General features: G+C 35.3%; 2 protein-coding genes across 8 annotated transcripts; one reads left to right on the top strand and one right to left on the bottom strand.

The window, feature by feature from the left end:
• Positions 1-924: 924 nt before the first annotated feature.
• Positions 925-4875, bottom strand: LOC110613148 (probable tRNA N6-adenosine threonylcarbamoyltransferase). The gene is made up of 5 exons (XM_021754129.2): positions 4643-4875; positions 3635-4209; positions 2616-2771; positions 2080-2448; positions 925-1152 (listed from the first exon to the last, which is right to left on the bottom strand). Exons 2-4 carry the CDS (start codon positions 4187-4189, stop codon positions 2110-2112), a joined length of 1050 nt encoding a protein of 349 aa, XP_021609821.1. The 5' UTR covers positions 4190-4209; positions 4643-4875; the 3' UTR covers positions 925-1152; positions 2080-2109.
• A 125-nt stretch (positions 4876-5000) lies between these two features.
• LOC110613147 (CRM-domain containing factor CFM9, mitochondrial) lies at positions 5001-17039 on the top strand. 7 transcript variants are annotated; one of them, XM_021754124.2, is made up of 6 exons: positions 5001-5449; positions 7595-7925; positions 8071-8401; positions 10242-10643; positions 14394-14516; positions 16515-17039. In XM_021754124.2, exons 2-6 carry the CDS (start codon positions 7852-7854, stop codon positions 16986-16988), a joined length of 1404 nt encoding a protein of 467 aa, XP_021609816.1. In that variant the 5' UTR covers positions 5001-5449; positions 7595-7851; the 3' UTR covers positions 16989-17039. The 7 variants fall into 7 exon arrangements, with proteins under 7 accessions (XP_021609816.1, XP_043811770.1, XP_021609817.1 ...); XM_043955835.1 differs by lacking the exon at positions 7595-7925 and having other exon boundaries at positions 5023-5449; positions 8113-8401; XM_021754125.2 differs by lacking the exon at positions 5001-5449 and having other exon boundaries at positions 7349-7925; positions 8113-8401.
• The last annotated feature ends 1500 nt before the right edge of the window (positions 17040-18539 follow it).

The following is an 18539-nucleotide window of genomic DNA, read 5'->3' as shown; positions in this document are numbered from 1 at the left end:
TATTTTATTAAAATAAGTTATATTTATTATTTTTAAATAAAAATTATTTGTATTATATATTTTATTTATATAATTAATTAATTAATAACGTAAAATAAAATAAAATTCAGTTAATAACCAATCAAATATTTCAGTTTCTATTAATATTACAAGTTACAATGTTAATTCATTTAATCAAATGCACCCTTTGGCTATTTATTAATACTGCTAATTCAGTAAATGCCCAACCCTTCGGCGCATCATTAGTATTGCCGATTCAGTCAATCTAACCAATGTACCTCGTACGGGAGATTGTTCAATAGGCGGTTTATTAAAAAAAAAAGAAAAGAAAGGAAATGAAGACAGAGAAAAAAGAAAAGAATAACAATATCAGTTATGAAAAATTTAGAAAGTGTTGTTTCTGAACTTCCTTCTTAGAAAATCTTCGTAGCCATTTAAAAAGCTTCTTCAGCCGGATAAATGAAGCAGCAGAAAAAGGTTTTAGAAGAGTTAATGGTTGATGTTCTTTCTGGAAATGAAAATGTTTACTCAATCTTGTGCTGAGGTTCATTAACTAGATAAATTGATTCAGTGCTCCTTGTCTTTGATAAATATGTATACTGCCCTACTAAAGTAGCCCCAAAACTGCATTGATCTAGATGGAAAGTTTGCACATATTCCTTCACAACTGGTCTCCTTGAGGAAATGGAAGATCTAATAATTCTAAACTATATACCCAAAAGTTCTGTACATATCAGCTGGGAAAGAGAGATTCTTCAATATAAGCATCTTCATGAATATGAAAGATTTCTACTAAATTGTCTACTTTCAAGGCTATGGCTTTTCTACCGAGACAATAAGGGTAAAGAAGAGATTATCTTAACAAGGTCAGAGGCAGTGATGTCGAAGCCATCATTTTCCAATAAGAGAGAAACACCCCCCAAAAAAAAAAAGAAAAGGCATGGATGCATAGATATTGTAAATCATAATACATACTCAGCATGCGATGTGAACTGACCAATTTCTAATTTTGATATAGTAGTTGCAAATATGCCTTGCAATTACAAATCTAGCTAAGCTAAAAGAATACATCAATCTCCACTTCTCCATAGAATCCTTCTTCATTGGTACATACTAAATTTTTCACCAAGATTGTGATACTTCTACCTGTGACTGCAAAAACAATGAATATATGTCAATAGACTAGCAATACAACTTTGCTCGACAAAATGCATAGCTGTAAAAGGCGCGCCTCAGGCTCAAGACACAGGAGGCTTCAGAGTCCTGTGTCTTGCACCAAAGCCTCAACCAGAACCACATTCCTTTTGCATGAGGTGGGCGACTTCAATCAGGTGCACCCAGGCTCAAGGCACGCCTCAGCAAGCCAAATAGAAGGTATATTAGAGAGCCATGTGTAAACTAACCAAGACAGAATAAAAACATAGGATCTAAATTCTATAAAAGGAGATGAGAAGTCCAAAAAATCTGACAGGTGTTTATTCCAATTTGTCTAGTGATGACTTAAAACCCAAAAAATCTGACAGCCAAAACTTGTCCTTCAGAAAAATTCAATTTACCTTGTGATTCAAAAGCATCTAAAAAGCAAGAACAAATCAACCAAATGACTTCATTAGACAAGCATGTTATCTTGAATAAGCTTCAGGGGCTCAATTAATGTGACGATGCACAATCAAGGACTAATTCATATGGTTGCTATGTTAAATACCTTAGTTTAATGTTTTTGTCGGATGATATTAGGATTTCATATTTGGAGTTCTAACTATTTTTTCTTAACCCTTAAAATACAGCTCACAGTAGTAGCATAATCTTCTTTGCTGTTCCCAAATGAAAAATCAGGATACAAGCCTATTGATTAGATTACTCTGACAAATCATTTCCGTAGCGTATACCCTCTATGAGCCAGCCTTTTTTTTTGGGCGAAAGCCCTCTATATGCTTCTCTAGTTAAAAAAAGATGCATAGACATAACCTCATTTTCCAAGTTTTTTTTTTAATCAGTAACAGCATTGGCAGCTTAAGGCATCCTTTCATATTATAATTAAATTGACTTGCAAATGGTGGAATTCATTAGAGATCTTACTCATAGGAACGAGGTTCACTGGTTTAGCCTCTATTCTCCAACAGCATTCATCCTAGACAACTCTTTCTCCCTCCAAATTGCATGCACTTCATCAGTTCGAAACCTCTGGGTGAAAGTTGATTCCTCTAGTGGAGTTGTTATACCATTTGCGAAAGCCAAGAGACCAGTATAAGCAATCATTGCTCCATTGTCAATACAATACCTGTCATCAGTTGCATACAGTGTTCCACCCCTCTCAGAGCACATAGTTTTCATCATCTCTTGCAACCGCTCATTGCACCCCACACCACCAACAATGAGAACATCTTTCTTGTCACAATGTGCCATTGCCCGTTCTGTGATCTCTACAAGCATGGCAAACACAGTTTCCTGCATCATATCATAGTTTTAACACATTGAGTAAATCGTAATAAGATATACACACTGCTGAAGAAAAATTATATACTTGTAAAGATTATAGTTTTGCAATAAAAAAATTGGTTCACATTCCACGCCAGTGATTTCTCTCTTAATAAAAAAGGTTTTTAAAAAATCACCTGTAGGGAGTAGCACAAGTCTGCAGGGGTACATTCATTATTTTTAAGCTTCTCCTCGGCAGTAGCTTCGATAAAGCTCAATATTCCACTAAAAGAAACATCCATTCCTTTGACAACATAAGGAAGGTCTAGAAATTTTTCTCCCTTCTTAGCAAGCTGGTAAGAAGAACACCACCCAAGTGAAGATTAAAAGGTTTTAAAAATAACTGGAGTGAAAGATGCATAGCAGTCGCAATTGCAGAGGAAAAAATAAGTGTTAACAATTAAATTAGAGTATTTAATAGCATGTCAAATCCTAATAGAAAACTAGAGGCTCAAAAAAAATCCTTGTTTCCCTGCAAAAAAGGCATCAGCTTCAGATGGAGAAGTGATATAATTTGGAACAATAAGGAAAACAGATAAAATGCAGAAAACCAGAGATCAAAGAAGAAGTGCAGAATCAATAATTCCTAAACCACAAAGATGATTTCCATTCACATCAACATTCTCTTATAATGCTTTCATCACTTCATATGAAATATATGTACAACTGTCACATATTCTAGAAGGAATAAGAAGGCTGCCAATAAGTGACAGCTACGAGTAGTATTTTGGGGGAAATAAGCTGGTTTAAGTCAAAAAGTTGTTAGAGCAGTTATGCTCAGGATCGGGTATAAAAGGGGGAACAGCTGTATTGTAAAGCATTGAAGAGAGAATAAAACAACTATTCTTTTCCCCCTAAATTCTATTCTCATCTTTCTCTGAATTCTTTTCTCACCTAAATCTATTTTCTCCTCTTCTCACCTCAAATTCTGTCATCACAGATCCAGATCTGTTATAGTAACTCACAAGTTATAGCAGTCAACCAATATTGCTATAGATCAAAACTTATCACAGAAAAAATTAATTGGTCAGAAGACTGATATATAAACAAAAGCTAGCACAAAAATATCTCCAAGCAAGTAATTTTTACATGCATCATACATGTAGAAAAACAAACTTCAGTGAGACCTTACATAATGTACTAACATCAAAGATACCTGCTCAATATTATATCCCGGGGCAGGGTCATTAGAGAGCTGTAAAACCCTGGCAAATCGATCCAAACAATTCCCAACAGCAATATCAATAGTCTCCCCAAAGATTCGATACCGTCCTTCACTATAAGCAATAACCTGCGTGTTCCCACCACTAACATACAACACAACAGGGTCATCTGCCCCAGTAACAATCCTACCCATCTCAATATGTGCAACACAGTGATTAACAGCAACAACAGGCTTCTTCCAGAGCTGTGAAAGGACCCGAACCACAATTGCAGAAACTTGCAGGGGTGCACCCATGCCAGGACCCTTGGTGTAACAAAGACAATCAATTTCATCCGGGGTTACTTGGGCAGCTTCTAAAGCAGATTTAACCAGTGGAAGCACATGTTGCAAATGATGTTGGGCAGTTTCACGAGGTAAGAATCCTTGGCCAGGAGGGGTGATGTAAGTGTGCCTGGGGTTTGATAAAATCGTCCCATCTAAGGTCACAACTCCAACGCCAATCTTGTTAGCCGAACCCTCAAATCCTAAAGCTATCATTTTCTTCATCTTACCCAAAAGCACAGTATCTGTAAGCAAATATACAGAAAATGAGTTCACTAAACAGAGAAAAGAACAAGCACTTCAACAACACAAGACCAGAGTAGCAAAGGTCGAGAAAGAATATGCAGTGAAAAGTGGTTGCTCTGCAGAGTGAGAAGCGAGGGCTCAGTCTCTGTTTCCTTTCCTTAAAAAATTATAATGTAACTATTGTATATGGAAATTCCAATTAAAGATATAATGGAATCCAGAGTTTCTATTTCTAGATTTTTGCAAACAGAGATGAGAAAACTAAGGCTTAATTTTATTAGTAATCATTTCTTTAATATCTTTTTTTTTTCTTAGGTGCTTTTCAACCTTTCAACCAGAAGCTATCTAAAGCAAATCAATTAAAATTGAAAGACTTCACACAATTCAGATTGTGTATAGTAGAAAACCATTAAAGAGAGAATGGTGGCTGACCTGCGGCTGGAGGCGCCGCTGAATGGTGGCTGCGATTTCCTTCCCTCAGCCGAAATTGCTGCTGATTCGAAAGGCTGTCGGCTGGGTACAAAACGGGAGAAGGGCTGTCGGCTGGGGGAGTGGCCGAGAAGGACTGATGGTGGCTGTCGGCGTGATGTGGGGGAGAAGGGGCTGTCTGCCCTGGAGAGTGGGAAGGGGCTGTTATCGGGTTTGAATGGAAAAGACTACGATGTACAGTAAAGTTGATATAAATTAGGGCGGATGGTTTTGTACTTTATTTTATTTAAAAAAATATTTTAAATTTTAAAGATAATAAATTATTTTTTTAAAATTTATTTATCCTCGTGCTTTAATCATCCAGCAAACCACAAGGTCCTCCATCTCCACCCTTCCTCTCCAGCAAATCACCCACCACGACATCATCCTGCCCCTTCTCTTCGAAACCCACTGCCATTGAACCCGACTCCAGCCACCTTTAATCCCCAGTTTCTTCTCTAAGCCCCTCTCACAGCACCTAAAACCAGCTGCTCCCAACAGCCGGTGTCCACCAGCGATCTCAGCAGACAGCGAGCAGCGAATCGGCCACCAGCGAGTCGAGCACTCCAGCTACACATCGGCACCCACTTTTTTCATTACCCAGAAATAGAGCCATTGAAAACCATTCCCAATTTTCTTCTCCATTTCAGCTCATTCACGTTCCTCTCCTTCGACGGCTCTCACCAAATCCATCAACAGCCGACCGCAGGTTCACCGCAACAGATACATTCTCATCCAGCTGCGCGCCAGTCCAGAATCGGGGGTTCAAAGGTTGTTTCTTTTTTACTTTAATTTACAATTTTTTATGTCCTTCACGAATAAATGCAAAAATACCCCATTTTTGGATTCTGATTGTTATTGATTGGGAGAAATATGGACGGTTATTCAATTGGTTATACTGGAAATTTTCATCTCTGTTATTGGCGTGGTCCATTTTGATGCGGTTTGAGAAGTCACCTTCCATTCGGCCAGAATCTATTTACTGTTATTGTTTGTCCTTTGATGATTCGTTTAGTCCTATTACTTCCCCGTGTTACGGTGGTGATTGAAGGGGAATGATATTTGTGATAAGAGTTGCTGCTTGATATTTTTGGGTGGGGAGTGTGTGAAGAATAGTTTGTTTTGGTGTTTCAGTTTCACTGATGTGTTGATATTGTTGTACTGTGTTAATGCCATGGCTTTACTGTTATTTTCGATTCATTGGGATTGCTCAATATGCTGTGACTTTTACTTTGGCTTATGTCACTTGCTTATTTTGTTTCTAAGGAATCAAAAGAAGGTAGCTAATTGTGGAGCCTATTCGGTTCAAAACCGAACCGAACCGAATAAAACGAAAACCGAAATTTTAGTTTTTATGAAAATCGAACCGATTTTGGTCAGAAACTGAATCGAACCGAACCGGTCTGATTCGGTTCGATTCGGTTCGGTTTGATCGATTTCGATTTTTAATATTTTTTTAATTTTTTACACTTTATTTTTAGTATTTTAAAATTTAATTAAAATATTTTAATTTTAATATAATTTAATTTCTCTATATTATTAAAAAAACATATTATTATCCCTAATCGGTTCGGTTTTTTCGGTTTTTTCGGTTTTTTTCTGATCAAAACCGAACCGAAATAACCAAAATTTTTGAAATTTAAAACCGAACCAAACCGAAATGTATAAAAAACCGAACCAAATTTTCAAATCGGTTCGGTTTGGTCGGTTTTTTCGGTTTGAACCGAATTCTGCTCACCCCTACTAGGGACGAGCAAGCCGGAACTCAGTTCAAACCGAAAAAATCAATCCAACTTCTTTAATTTTTCTAATTAGAGCTGGGATGACCATTCGGTCGGTTCGGTTCGGTTTGAGTTAGGAGTGAGCATTCGGTCGGTTCGGTTTAAAATCAAACCGAACCGAATAAACCGAAAACCGAAATTTTAGTGTTTATGAAAACCGAACCGAACCGAGTTTGGTCAGAAACGGAATCGAACCGAACCGGTCTGATTCGGTTCGATTTGATCGGTTTCGATTTTTAATAATTTTTTTATTTTTTACACTTTATTTTTAATATTTTAAAATTTAATTAAAATATTTTAATTTTAATATGATTTAATTTCTCTGTATGATTGAAAAAATATATTATTATCACTAATCTGTTTGATTCGATTTTTTCAGTTTTTTCTGATAAAAACCAAACTGAATCGAAATGACTGAAATTTCTAAAATTAAAAATCGAACCGAATTGAAATATATAAAAAATCGAATTAAATTTTTAAATCGATTCGGTTCGATTAATTTTTTCGATTTGAACTGAATACTGCTCCCTTAATTAGAGTGACGCTTTTTCACTGTCGGCTACAAAATAGAGTTGATATATAAAGATTGAAATGGATATATATGTAATAATATGGGAGATAATAAAAATATATTAATTATAAATTAAAATATATATAATAAATGAAATGGTGAAAACTATAATCAATATGTTTTAAAATTTAATTTTTTTTAATTGTAAATTACTAAAGCTCAAATCAAATTAAAAGAAAGATAATATCTAAAAATATAATAGACTTCAATAGTATGTTTCAATATTGATAATTTTAATATTTAAATTGCAAATAATGTAATTGATTAATAATTTATTTTAAAGATATAATATATAATTGTTAAACAATACTAACAAAGGGGTGTATTTGGTTTAGTGGAAAAGAATAAGGAGAATCTTTTTGGGAGGTTTTAGGGTACTGTGCACCTGCTGCCCGAATAAATAAGCAGGTTTGGATTAGCAGACCCGAACCCATCCCATTAGGTTTTGAGTGGACCGAAAAACCTGCACGAGTATCATCCTCTGATGGAGAGAGAGATTAAGATTTGAAAATTTCTCCACACTTGACAGTTCAACGTAACTAAAGAAGCTTTCTTTTTCCTCAGACTATTGAAAATGGGGAAGAGTTGCTGTTGTGGAGATTGAGGAACTGAGAGTATGACTGAGGCATGAGAGTAATCAATGAAACTTGAGCAGGAGGAAGAGAGCGGGGCTGCCACTGAAGTTCTCTCTCGACAATGATCGCCAATTCATCAGCAATGTTACAGTTTCACTCATGTGGTTTGAATTTTGAATAACCCATTTGTTTTTAGAACTTGGGTAGCCTTTTATTTTCCTTCCTGCCCCTCTTCCTTATATCGGAATGGCGAAAGCTTTGTTTCGTAGCCTAAGAAGGGTTTGTTCACTTGTCAAGCCATCATCATCCATCTTTTCCAGGTATTTTTTTTTGCCCTCTTGCAAAAAGAAAATATATTACCTTCCCAGCTGTTTTAATAAGTTCTAGTTTTAAGAAAACTTGATTTGTGAATGTTGGACGATTGGGTTTTATTTGTTTATTTATTTATTTGTTTCTGCTTAATAGGCCAAATTTTCACTCTCCAGAATCAGTTTTCTTTTCGTCCAGACACACAATTCCACTGAATCTACCAAACCCATCCTGGGTGTTTAGAAACTTGAGTCATGGTACTGTAAACCTGGTGATATCAGAAGGCAAACCCAAGTTTGAAATGCATGAGGTTGATCCTCCAAAGAAGGAGAAATGGCAGACGAAGAAGAGGCTAAAAATGAAGAGAAAGATAGAGAAGCAGAAGCGTAAAGAGGCTAATAAGAGGGACCCACGTAGTCTTACTGTCAAGAGGAAGAAGCAGAAATTTGCTAATGCTGAAGAGAGAATTAAGTACAAGCTTGAAAGGGTAAGCATACTCTTATTTTTTATTTTTATTATTTTTTTAATCTTGGTATTTGCTAGACATTGAAATGCTATACTATTTTCTTGGCTGCATTTTACCCACTATAAGTGCTCTTTAGATGTGGGAGATTATTCAATATCCACCAGAAAATTCTACTTCCTCTCTCACATTCATGTGGTATTCATTTTTCCACAGCTTCAGGTAAACCTCATGGGTTTACGAGTACAAGATACACTAATTTTTAGTTCACCAGGTGCCCCCTATAAAAGATTTGGAATTTTATCATTTGTAATATTAGTTCTCTTTCTTTTTCAATGATGATTAATACAGCTGAATGCTATGTGACAGATGTAAATTTCTTTTGATATTGGTATTGTTGGAAAGCCTTTTTTCCCCAAAAGCTTCATGGTCAATTTTAGTCTTCAATTGATCAGTGCCTTCTAAGAAACATTCTAATTTCTTCAAGCTTGGGAAGTTGAGGATCTCTGTTTATAGTAATTTGTAGTCTCTCCTTCCCTTCAGTCAATTTTGTTAATTGCAGCGAAGTAATTCAAATTATGAAGCTAGGTTTAGTGTTGCAGAGATGGAGGAAGTTGGCCTTTATGGATGGGGCAAAAATGATAATATTAACATAAATTGGGCGCCACGTGCAAGAAGAAACTGGACATGGAACTATAACAAGTGAATATGAGTTACTGTCCAACCTAAAGGAGAAGAATGACGTTTTTTTTTGGTATTATTGCTACCAGTACTGCGGAAAGGATTTGCCTTGAGGGGATTTTCTTGGCAGGATGGTCTTGAAAAGGATGAATGACAGAAAAAAGCAAGAATTTCCAACAAAGTTTCAATTGTGACTAACAAGAACAGTTTGTGAGGGATTTTTATCAAAGTTGTTAGGATATTGTTAACCTGCATTATGTATGGTTTTATATTCCCAAAAATTCTAAACTTAAAGTAATGCATATTTATTATATTGGCCAATTTGTGAGGATTTTGGCTTAAAAGTTCTGCATGGCCCAACCTTGGCAAGATGGATGCTAAGTGCGTTCTCCTTATTTTCCTTCATGTTATCTTAGGTTTGTTTTTTCTAATCTTCTACCATGCATTGCACTTTACCCTTGAAGTACTTTCTAGTCCACAATGCATGCAAAGACCATCTTAACCTCACTTATCTTAAGTTTGCCTTGATAGGTGCCACTTCCACTTCCCTACAATCGCGTCCAAACATCTTTTATCTTTATTTTTGCCATGATGATTTGTTAGGTGGAACCCTAACAGAGAATTATTCTCGGATGAAACAGAGAGTAGGAAGAGAAAAGTGAGGGAGAACTATAGACAGATAGAGAGAGAACAGAGAGAAATAGATTAGATTTAGCAAAGAAGAGATTGAGATTTATCGATGAACATTCTTGAATACAATCTCTGGAGCATTCTGCTGTTATATACAGATTCCCTCCAATTCCTCAACTAACTAACTGCTATTAACAACAACATTTCCCTCTAAAAGTAAAGTTACAACTAACAATTGTTCCTATAATGTCATATATGGAGTTACTAACTAAAGTTACCAATTTGGCCTAAAATATTGTTTAACTAAATGTGGGTGGTTAGTAATTTCTGGAGAATGTGGTCCTACTTTTAGTTGTGAGTGAGTCTCATAAATTGAATGTTAATTTACTATTTTTCTTTGTCTATTAGTTTCAAGATGTGACGAGACCAAAAGAAAAAGAAATAGTTAGGATTGATCCTTCTTTCACTCCCTTGACCAACTGAAAGTTTTTACTGAAGTTTCATTATTATTAGATGTACTCTTTGATATTCAGTACCTTTTCTTAAATTACAGGCCAAAATCAAGGAAGCTTTGTTGATTGAAAGACTTAAGCGGTATGAGGTTCCTAAAGTGCAGGGCCCTGAGGTCAAACCACATGATCTAACAGGTGAGGAACGATTTTTTATGAAAAAGATGGCCCAAAAAAAATCCAATTACGTGCCAATTGGCAGGAGAGGAGTATTTGGAGGCATCATTCTTAATATGCATATGCATTGGAAGAAGCATGAAACGGTAAAGGTCATATGCAAGAATTGCAAACCTGGCCAAGTACAGGAATATGCTCAAGAAATTGCCAGGTTGAGTGGTGGGATCCCCATACATTTTATTGGAGATGACACTGTTGTATTTTATCGGGGGAAGGACTATGTGCAACCAGAAGTCATGTCACCAATAGATACGTTGTCCAAAAAAAGGGTATGTATTCTGTCTTCCAACACTATCGAATAACATTTCCTGTTTTCCATTATTGTGATGTTCAAGCCATTTTCATGTAGGATGAAAATATCATGGAACTTTAAGTTATTTAAATTTGGACGTGTTCCTTGTGCAGAATATGTTTTCATCATTATTAAATAGCCTTTGGTTAAAGGGTCTTATGGAGAATAAGTATGAAGAGAGAGAGGTAATAGGTTAAAGGGAACTGTGGGACTCCTATAAGGAGCATTGCCAACTTCTTCTCTTCTAAGTCATACGTATCACGTGCCTATTAGAGGTCACATGTCTTTCCTTGGTTGATACCCTATTACCCTATGTGCCATGCAACTCGGCTGCACCTTTAACAAATATGTAAAAAAACCATATATCAATTAGTTTATATTAAATAGAATCAAGTAAGTTGAAAAAACTGATGGTGGTGCTCATAAGATAGAAGTGATACCTTTGTTTTGACTTGCAACTAGAAAAAGCTGCATGCTCAGGCAATAAGGAACATGCCTCAGTTCGTGTAGCCTAACTATAATAAAGGTGCTAGACCTAACACTTAAAGGCTTGAGCCTGGCACACCTCTAGGGCCCTAATAATTGTTTGTATTAGTTTGTCCATTCATTCATTGATACATTCACATAGGTCCAAATTGTGTTTTGTTTTACTTATAGGATTGTTTTTGGTGTAAATAACAAATAAAATGGTTGAGTTGGATTCAACTTGGCATCCATCAACATCAAATGATGAGTACGGTGATGGAGCTTTCTCAAGTCAAGACTAGCCTAGTTTAAGGAGCTTAATGGGATGGTCAATGTATTTGAAGCCTAGGAATGGTTGTTGCTTGTTGTGGGTCGAAAAATTGCAGGTTGGATCTCACCATGTGTGACCCTACGATCAAGAAGGAAGGTCAAAGACCGGGTGGAGGGTCCCCCTATCATTGGACCTTTGATGATTGCATTAGTAATTGAATATAAATAAAATACCTAAGTTAGTAATTGCTAGAGGAGTCAGTGGCATGGAGCCTTGTGGCTAAGTTAGTGTTTGACCGAGTAACATGATCGACTCTCTTATGCTTTGTAGTATAAATGGTAACCCTTGGCTCTATGTTGCAGCCAATGACAATGAGAATGATATTTCATATTAGGACTTTGCATGCCTTATTAGACTGTTTGGAGAAGTATATACACATATTTGGAAGCTTGAGATTGAGACAGGTGGTATCCTCCAATTGGTGAAGTATATGTAAGCATTGGAGATGTTGGGTGGTTAGTGTGTTATGGTTTGCTAGGCACCTTTGGCAGTCTTAGTGATTTGTGTCAAATTCCATGTCTGAGATCTCTTCTTACTATGGTGAATGCTTTATTTATTGCAGAGTGCTTTCTCCATTAGTGGTCAGCCTATTGAGAATATCCTACTTGGATATAAGTTGGTCTTTATGGTCCGTAAGTTCTTATGAGCTTGATGTTGGCTTGTCCAGATTGAGTCAATTTCCTTTAAGAATGCAAGAATCAAAGTCAAATGTCCATTGATAGGCATCGAAGCTGCCAAAAATAAATTTCTGTTTTCCAAAATAAATTGCGATAGTGGTGAGGAGAATCGATCCTACAGAGATAGGAAGGAAATTAACTCTTTTAAATAGATAGAAAATAAGAATACAATGGGGGTTTTGATAAATTTATTTAGTGAAAATAAAATAAATTAATAAAGAAACAAGCAATTAAATTTTACTAGAGAAAGTCAATATTAAATGATTTCAATAAGGATTAATCTCAGTTTCAATTTTATGGTTGATCACATATTAAAGTTAATTTCAGTTATTTCTTAATAAATCAATTATAAATTTTGAAGACGCTTCAGATATTCAATTCTTAGTTTTAAACTAGCTAACATATGTTCGTTAACTAGCTCTATCTCTTGGACAATTGTAGGAGATGCTCCTATAATTTAATATAATTACTGCATTAAAAATTAGAAAGATCTTATTCTAACTAACAAACACGTGATTGGTTATATCTTTCGTTAGGAAGGCCTTATTTAGTCTAATTTACCACTTGTTTCAAATTAAATTCAATAAACGGATTTAATCAACCTGAATAACAATGTATTATTCTATTACTTGAGCAATAACGCCTTAATGCAACAACTAACAAGAGTAATAATAATCAATAGGTATAGGAACAATATAAATATCAAGAAATAATAATAAAATAATAAAATTTGTTATAGGTTATAGGAAGTAGATATGTTAATATAGGAAGTAAATATTAATAGATGAATTAGTTGCTTAATCTTAGGATTGTATAATCATAGATTTGATTTTCCTTTTTGTTTAAATACCGTCCCTCATGTATAAGTAAGTTGTAATCTCTATCGTGAAATACAACAAGCAAAATATTATATTTCTACATGGTATCAGAGCCACCCTGGGTCAGACAAATTGTGCGAAGCTAGTGAGTCTGTGAGGAAAGGGCTACCCGTGTGAGAGACGAGGTGGAGCCGCCCAAGGTACTTGCGAACCATAATACCCGAAGGTCCAGTCTTGGTTTAGCAATTGTATTCGATTCAGTCGCAACCAGAATGTTGCAAATTTAGCAGGAGAGAATGTGACGTCCACCTGCTAGCTTGTGGATTCAGTCTAACATTTAGAGACTTAGGGTTCTGTTTATTTGGTTATCCATAAAGGATAATATTTGGAGGCTTAGGACTCTGTTCATTTGGGTTATCCATAAAGGGTAACATTTGGAGACTTAGGGTTCTGTTCATTTTGGTTACCCATAAAGAGTAACATTTGGAGACTTAGGGCTCTGTTCATTTTGATTACCCATATAAAGGGTAGCATTTGGAGACATCCGGCTTCATCAGGCACGGTTTATCGGGTACTGTTCACAAGTATTGTTCACCGGTTCTGTTTTTCTGATCCTTTATTTATTTTGATTGTTTTGGGTTGGTTGTTCTTATGACTGAAATTGATTATATATGTAACAAGTTGGGCATAATTAACATTTATGCTTCAACTTGAGGGGAAGTGTTATAGATTATAGTAAGTAAATATTAATAGATGAATCAGTTGCTTAATCTTAGGATTGTATAATCATAGATTTGATTTTCTTTCCTGTTTAGATATCGTCTCTCATGTATAAATAAGTTGTAGTCCCTTTCGTGAAATACAACAAACAAAATATTATATTTCTATAAAATTAATTAGATCTCACAATAAAAGGGACTGACACTTCGATTAGAATAAGAATGTCTTTAGCCTCTAAAATTAATCTAGAACAAAAGATATATTTGTACATCAAAATACTATCCTTTAAATCCTAACAATAAATTCCTAGTTTCTAAAAGTCCAAATTATTGCAATCACTAAAATTCCTTTTCAGCATGATGGTAATTATCTTCACCAAAAAGAGTTGAACGAGTTGAGCAGATAGGAAAATTCCTTTAAATCTCGTATCTCAACGATTTTTTCCAGGATAGGTCTCTATCTCTTTTTTGGGGATTTCTTGTACCCATAACCTAGTCCATAACATATGCATTTGTTGATCAAAGAGTCAAAGTTTGGGATGAACTCTATATCCTCATATTCTAGGTTATGTCCACAACACTTTCGGCTTTCAGTACCCAAAACAGGCTTGACCTTTTGTCCTCTTTTTCTCCAATCCTTATCCTATTAAAACTCAAAAACTCAAACAAATAAGTCTGTTCAAGTGTTTAAATATTAAAACTATGCAAAATATGCAGATCATCATCGATGGAGTTGGAGTAGAGGACATTAAATCAGGTCAAGTACTTCTCATCCTTTTGTCATGGAACTCTCAAGTAAAACATCATCAAGTGCTGCTGCTTGTATATTGTCATCATCTTGTAAGGCACACATTTTTAGCCCGTACCACTGCTATTACTTTTTCCTTGCATTTCTGTAGGCAATCTAGTGTCTAAAGTGCTTGGGCTGCCTGATTGAAGGGATTGTTGTCATCATCAGATTCAATATTTGTTGATACCGAGTTTGAATGTAACCAACATCAGATTTCTTAACAGCTGCTAGTGCATCATTTCTAGCAATCTAGGATACACATCGGTGTTGGTTTGGTTTCAAACTAGATTCTTTTTTCTGGGCCACACTATGCATAATTAGATGCACATTGTTGCGCTTTTCTTGATGCACTTATAAATGAAGGATGAAGACACACAGTGGCGGAGCCAGGCCCTTCACTTTGGTAGGGCACCACCGCCTCCAGTGCACTCCCCACCTCCACTAGTCCCCTCACCTCCACCACCGGTGCTTTCTCCTTCTCCACCAGTCCAATCTCCTCCCCCACCACCCCCAGTGCGATCCCCACCTCCACCTATCCACTCATCACCGCCGCCGCTGCCTCCAATGCACTCCCCACCTCCACCAGTCCCCTCACCTCCACCACCGGTGCTTTCTCCTCCTCCACCAGTTCAATCTCCTCCCCCACCACCCCCAGTGCAATCCCCACCTCCACCTGTCCACTCACCACCACCACCTCCAGTGAACTCCCCACCTCCACCACCGGTGCTTTCTCCTCCTCCACCAGTTCAATCTCCTCCCCCACCACCCCCAGTGCAATCCCCACCTCCACCTGTCCACTCACCACCACCACCACCTCCAGTGAACTCCCCACCTCCACCAGTCCCCTCACCTCCACCACCGGTGCTTTCTCCTCCTCCACCAGTCCAATCACCTCCCCCACCACCCCCAGTGCAATCCCCACCTCCACCTGTCCACTCACCACCACCACCACCTCCAGTGCACTCCCCACCTCCACCAGTCCCTTCACCTCCACCACCGGTGCTTTCTCCTCCTCCGCTGCGGCACCTTCATCCCCTTCAAAGTATTTTCCGGTCGCCGGTACGGCACGTGCCCCCCCTTGCCGTACCGTCCCTCCGCCCCTGAAGACACAGCCTTACCAGGATGCTTAAAGTGAATTCATCACTTTTATATTCCACAGGTATTGATCCTTTTGTGATGAGAAAATTAAGAAGAATTTGCAGTCATGGTCCAGTACTCAACTCAACTAAGCCTTGCTACCAATTTAGTTGAGGTGGGCTGTATGGATGTCAGACTGTTCGTTCTCCATCCATTTGGTTAAGGTTATATATGCGGAAAGGTGTAGATTTGCTTGGCCTATTTTTACTGTTTCACCTCACATCATCAATTCATCATAGTTTTTGTTTACGCACCAGCTGAAGTAGGCTTAGTAGTAGTTGCAAGATGCATATGCCATATTTGCTAGCTTGACTGGTGGTCTATGATGGAACTTTCAGCTTCTAAGATGAGATCAAAGAATAGTGAGGTAGTATCCCAGGTTCTCATACCCAAAAATCTGCAGGTTCAACCAAATGCCTGTGAGCTTCATCCTTATGTAGAGAAATAACATAAAAATTACCGAGGTGACTGAATATTCTCTCCAAGGATGAGATGTTGTGAAATTTGTTAAAGAAACAACAAAGCACATAATTTATTGAGAATTAGTAGGATTTATTTTTTTTATATAGTATGCTTAAAGAACTCTTCCTTTCCTGAAAATTTAGTGCCTGGATTTTATTTGTAGAAATTAGCTCATCAAATTCTCAGCCTGCCTTCCTTCTCTCGTTTAGCCTTTCTAGCTTCATCACGCAATGATTATGCTCTTATTGTTCACAAGAACATGTTCACTTAGATATGCTTTGAAAGATTTCCTTTTCTCATTCAGTTCTATGGAAGAGGAAAGCAATCCATCAGGCATTTTTTTCCTACTATTCTTATTGTTCTATATCTGATAATGGTGAAGACATTGAAGTAGAATAATTTATTTTCATGTGACAGCTAACTAACCCCACTATTCCTTTTCTTCACAGGCACTGGAAAAATCCAAGTACGAGCAGTCGCTTGAGACCGTGAGGCATTTCATAGCTGTCGCAGAAAAGGAATTAGAGCTTTACTACAGGCACATTGCACTTTATGGTGATCCAAATAATAGGAATCCCCTTTCCATCTTAGACTGTCCAACAAATTACTTGAAGGAATCTCAGAATCCGGAAAAGCAAACCGATGCTTTGTCTTGTGATGAAGTTTCTACAGGTGATTCAGAGACGGAAGTCAATTGGGATACTGAAGAAATTGAAGATGACTACCTCCTATCCACAAGTGAATCAGATTCTTTAGGTAGCTCAACTGATTGGGATACTGAAGAAAGAGAAGAAGGCATATCTTTGATGACAGAAATGAGATCCTCCACAAGATTAGGTGCATCATGTGAGTTTGAGAATAAATTTGAGACTGAAAAGGAAGATTATTCAAGTGAAAGGAATTGTGGGTATAAATCTTTCTAATTCACGAAATCATGGCCTGATTTTATCTTGCCTTATTCTTTTGGTTGTGCCTATGTATCCCATGTTGTTCATTGATGCTTCCTTCCTTGAAAGCATGAAAAATTCCAAGATGAATTAGTAATTTGAAATCATGTTCAGGGCGAGTTGAGCATGATCTTTTATAGTGAAATAATAAAATTCAATGAGGGTAATATAATAGTTTATATTGTAAAATTAATTTATAAGTTTAGTATTTCTAAATATTAAAATAAAAATTTGATAATTTTAATTTATTTTTTAATTTATAAACTAAGACTATAGGATTTCTGTTTTTTATTTTTTTAAAACTAAAAACAGTTATTTGATTTTTGCATCGCTGCAAAATTTCTGTTTTTTATTTTTTTAAACTTAAAAACAGTTTTTTTTTTATTTTTGTTATTTACTTCTCAAAAATGATTTGTTAAAAAATTATTTGTATAAAAATAAATATAAATTTTTATATAAAAGTGAAATAAAATATTAGTTTTAAAATATGATATTTAAAAGTAAAATAAAGATAGAAATAATTTTATAAATGTTTATATAAAAAATAAATAAAAAATTATATTTATGATATTATAATAAAAAATTATTATTTAATTTTTGTAATATAAAAATTTTTATTAATTAATCTCTCAATTTTAAAAAATATATTAAAATATTTTTAAAATTTTTAAAAATTTATTAATAAATTATTTATTAATTTTAACCGTTAAATATTATAAAAATAAAAATTATTATTTACTCAATGTAATATAAAAAATTCATTAATTAATCTTATAAATCATATAAACTATTTTTTAGGACCGTAAATGAATAAAATTATTTGTGAATTATTCGAAATTCGACTCGATAAAAATTCGACCGGACTCAATAAAAACTCGATCGGATTCGATTCGTTTTTTAAATGAGCTGAATTCAAACTTAAATTTTAGGCTCATTAATTTGAGTTTAGTAGTATTCGGCTCGTTAAGGTTCGCGAGCTGACTCATTAAAAGGTTCACAAGTTAGTTCGTTAAGAGACTTGTAAACAGACTAGTGAACAGACTCTTAAACTAGTTCGTTAAGAAACTCGTGAATAAACTCGTTAAGATGCTCATTTAGCAAACTTGTTAAGAGACTCGACTGGATTCCATTACACTCCTATTTCAAATGAATCAATTACATATTTTTTTAACCACTTAATTTATTTACTGTATATATTATTAATTTTTATATTTTTATTCTTAATTATATAATTATATTATTAGTTTATATATTTATTTTTCATTAATTCTTTCTAAATAGACGTTTTTTTAAATTATTAAATTTTTTAATAAATTATTGTTATTATTATTATTTTTATATGTATTTGTATAATTATTTTTCTACTTAATATTATTCATTTAATTTTATAAATTAAAATTTTTATATAATTTAAATATAAATCAATATGATTTTATTGATAAAATTTGAGTATAATGTATATATATAATTATATAATTTAAATGAATTATACTTGTATTAATATATTTATTTTATGTAATATTTTAT

Source organism: Manihot esculenta, chromosome 4 (assembly GCF_001659605.2).
Source record: "Manihot esculenta cultivar AM560-2 chromosome 4, M.esculenta_v8, whole genome shotgun sequence".
Classification (NCBI taxonomy): Eukaryota; Viridiplantae; Streptophyta; class Magnoliopsida; order Malpighiales; family Euphorbiaceae; genus Manihot; species Manihot esculenta.
Note: the sequence above shows the minus strand (reverse complement) of the source record. Positions and strands in the feature narration are given on the sequence as shown.

Coding starts and splice junctions, on each gene's coding strand:
- LOC110613148 (XM_021754129.2), bottom strand. CDS start 4,189: ATGAAGAAAATGATAGCTTTAGGATTTGAGGGTTCGGCTAACAAGATT. Junction 2,772..3,634: donor CGGGATATAATATTGAGCAG/GTATCTTTGATG, acceptor TCTTCTTACCAG/CTTGCTAAGAAGGGAGAAAA. Junction 2,449..2,615: donor ACTTGTGCTACTCCCTACAG/GTGATTTTTTAA, acceptor GATATGATGCAG/GAAACTGTGTTTGCCATGCT.
- LOC110613147 (XM_021754124.2), top strand. CDS start 7,852: ATGGCGAAAGCTTTGTTTCGTAGCCTAAGAAGGGTTTGTTCACTTGTC. Junction 10,644..14,393: donor ATACGTTGTCCAAAAAAAGG/GTATGTATTCTG, acceptor CAAAATATGCAG/ATCATCATCGATGGAGTTGG. Junction 14,517..16,514: donor TTGTATATTGTCATCATCTT/GTAAGGCACACA, acceptor TTTTCTTCACAG/GCACTGGAAAAATCCAAGTA.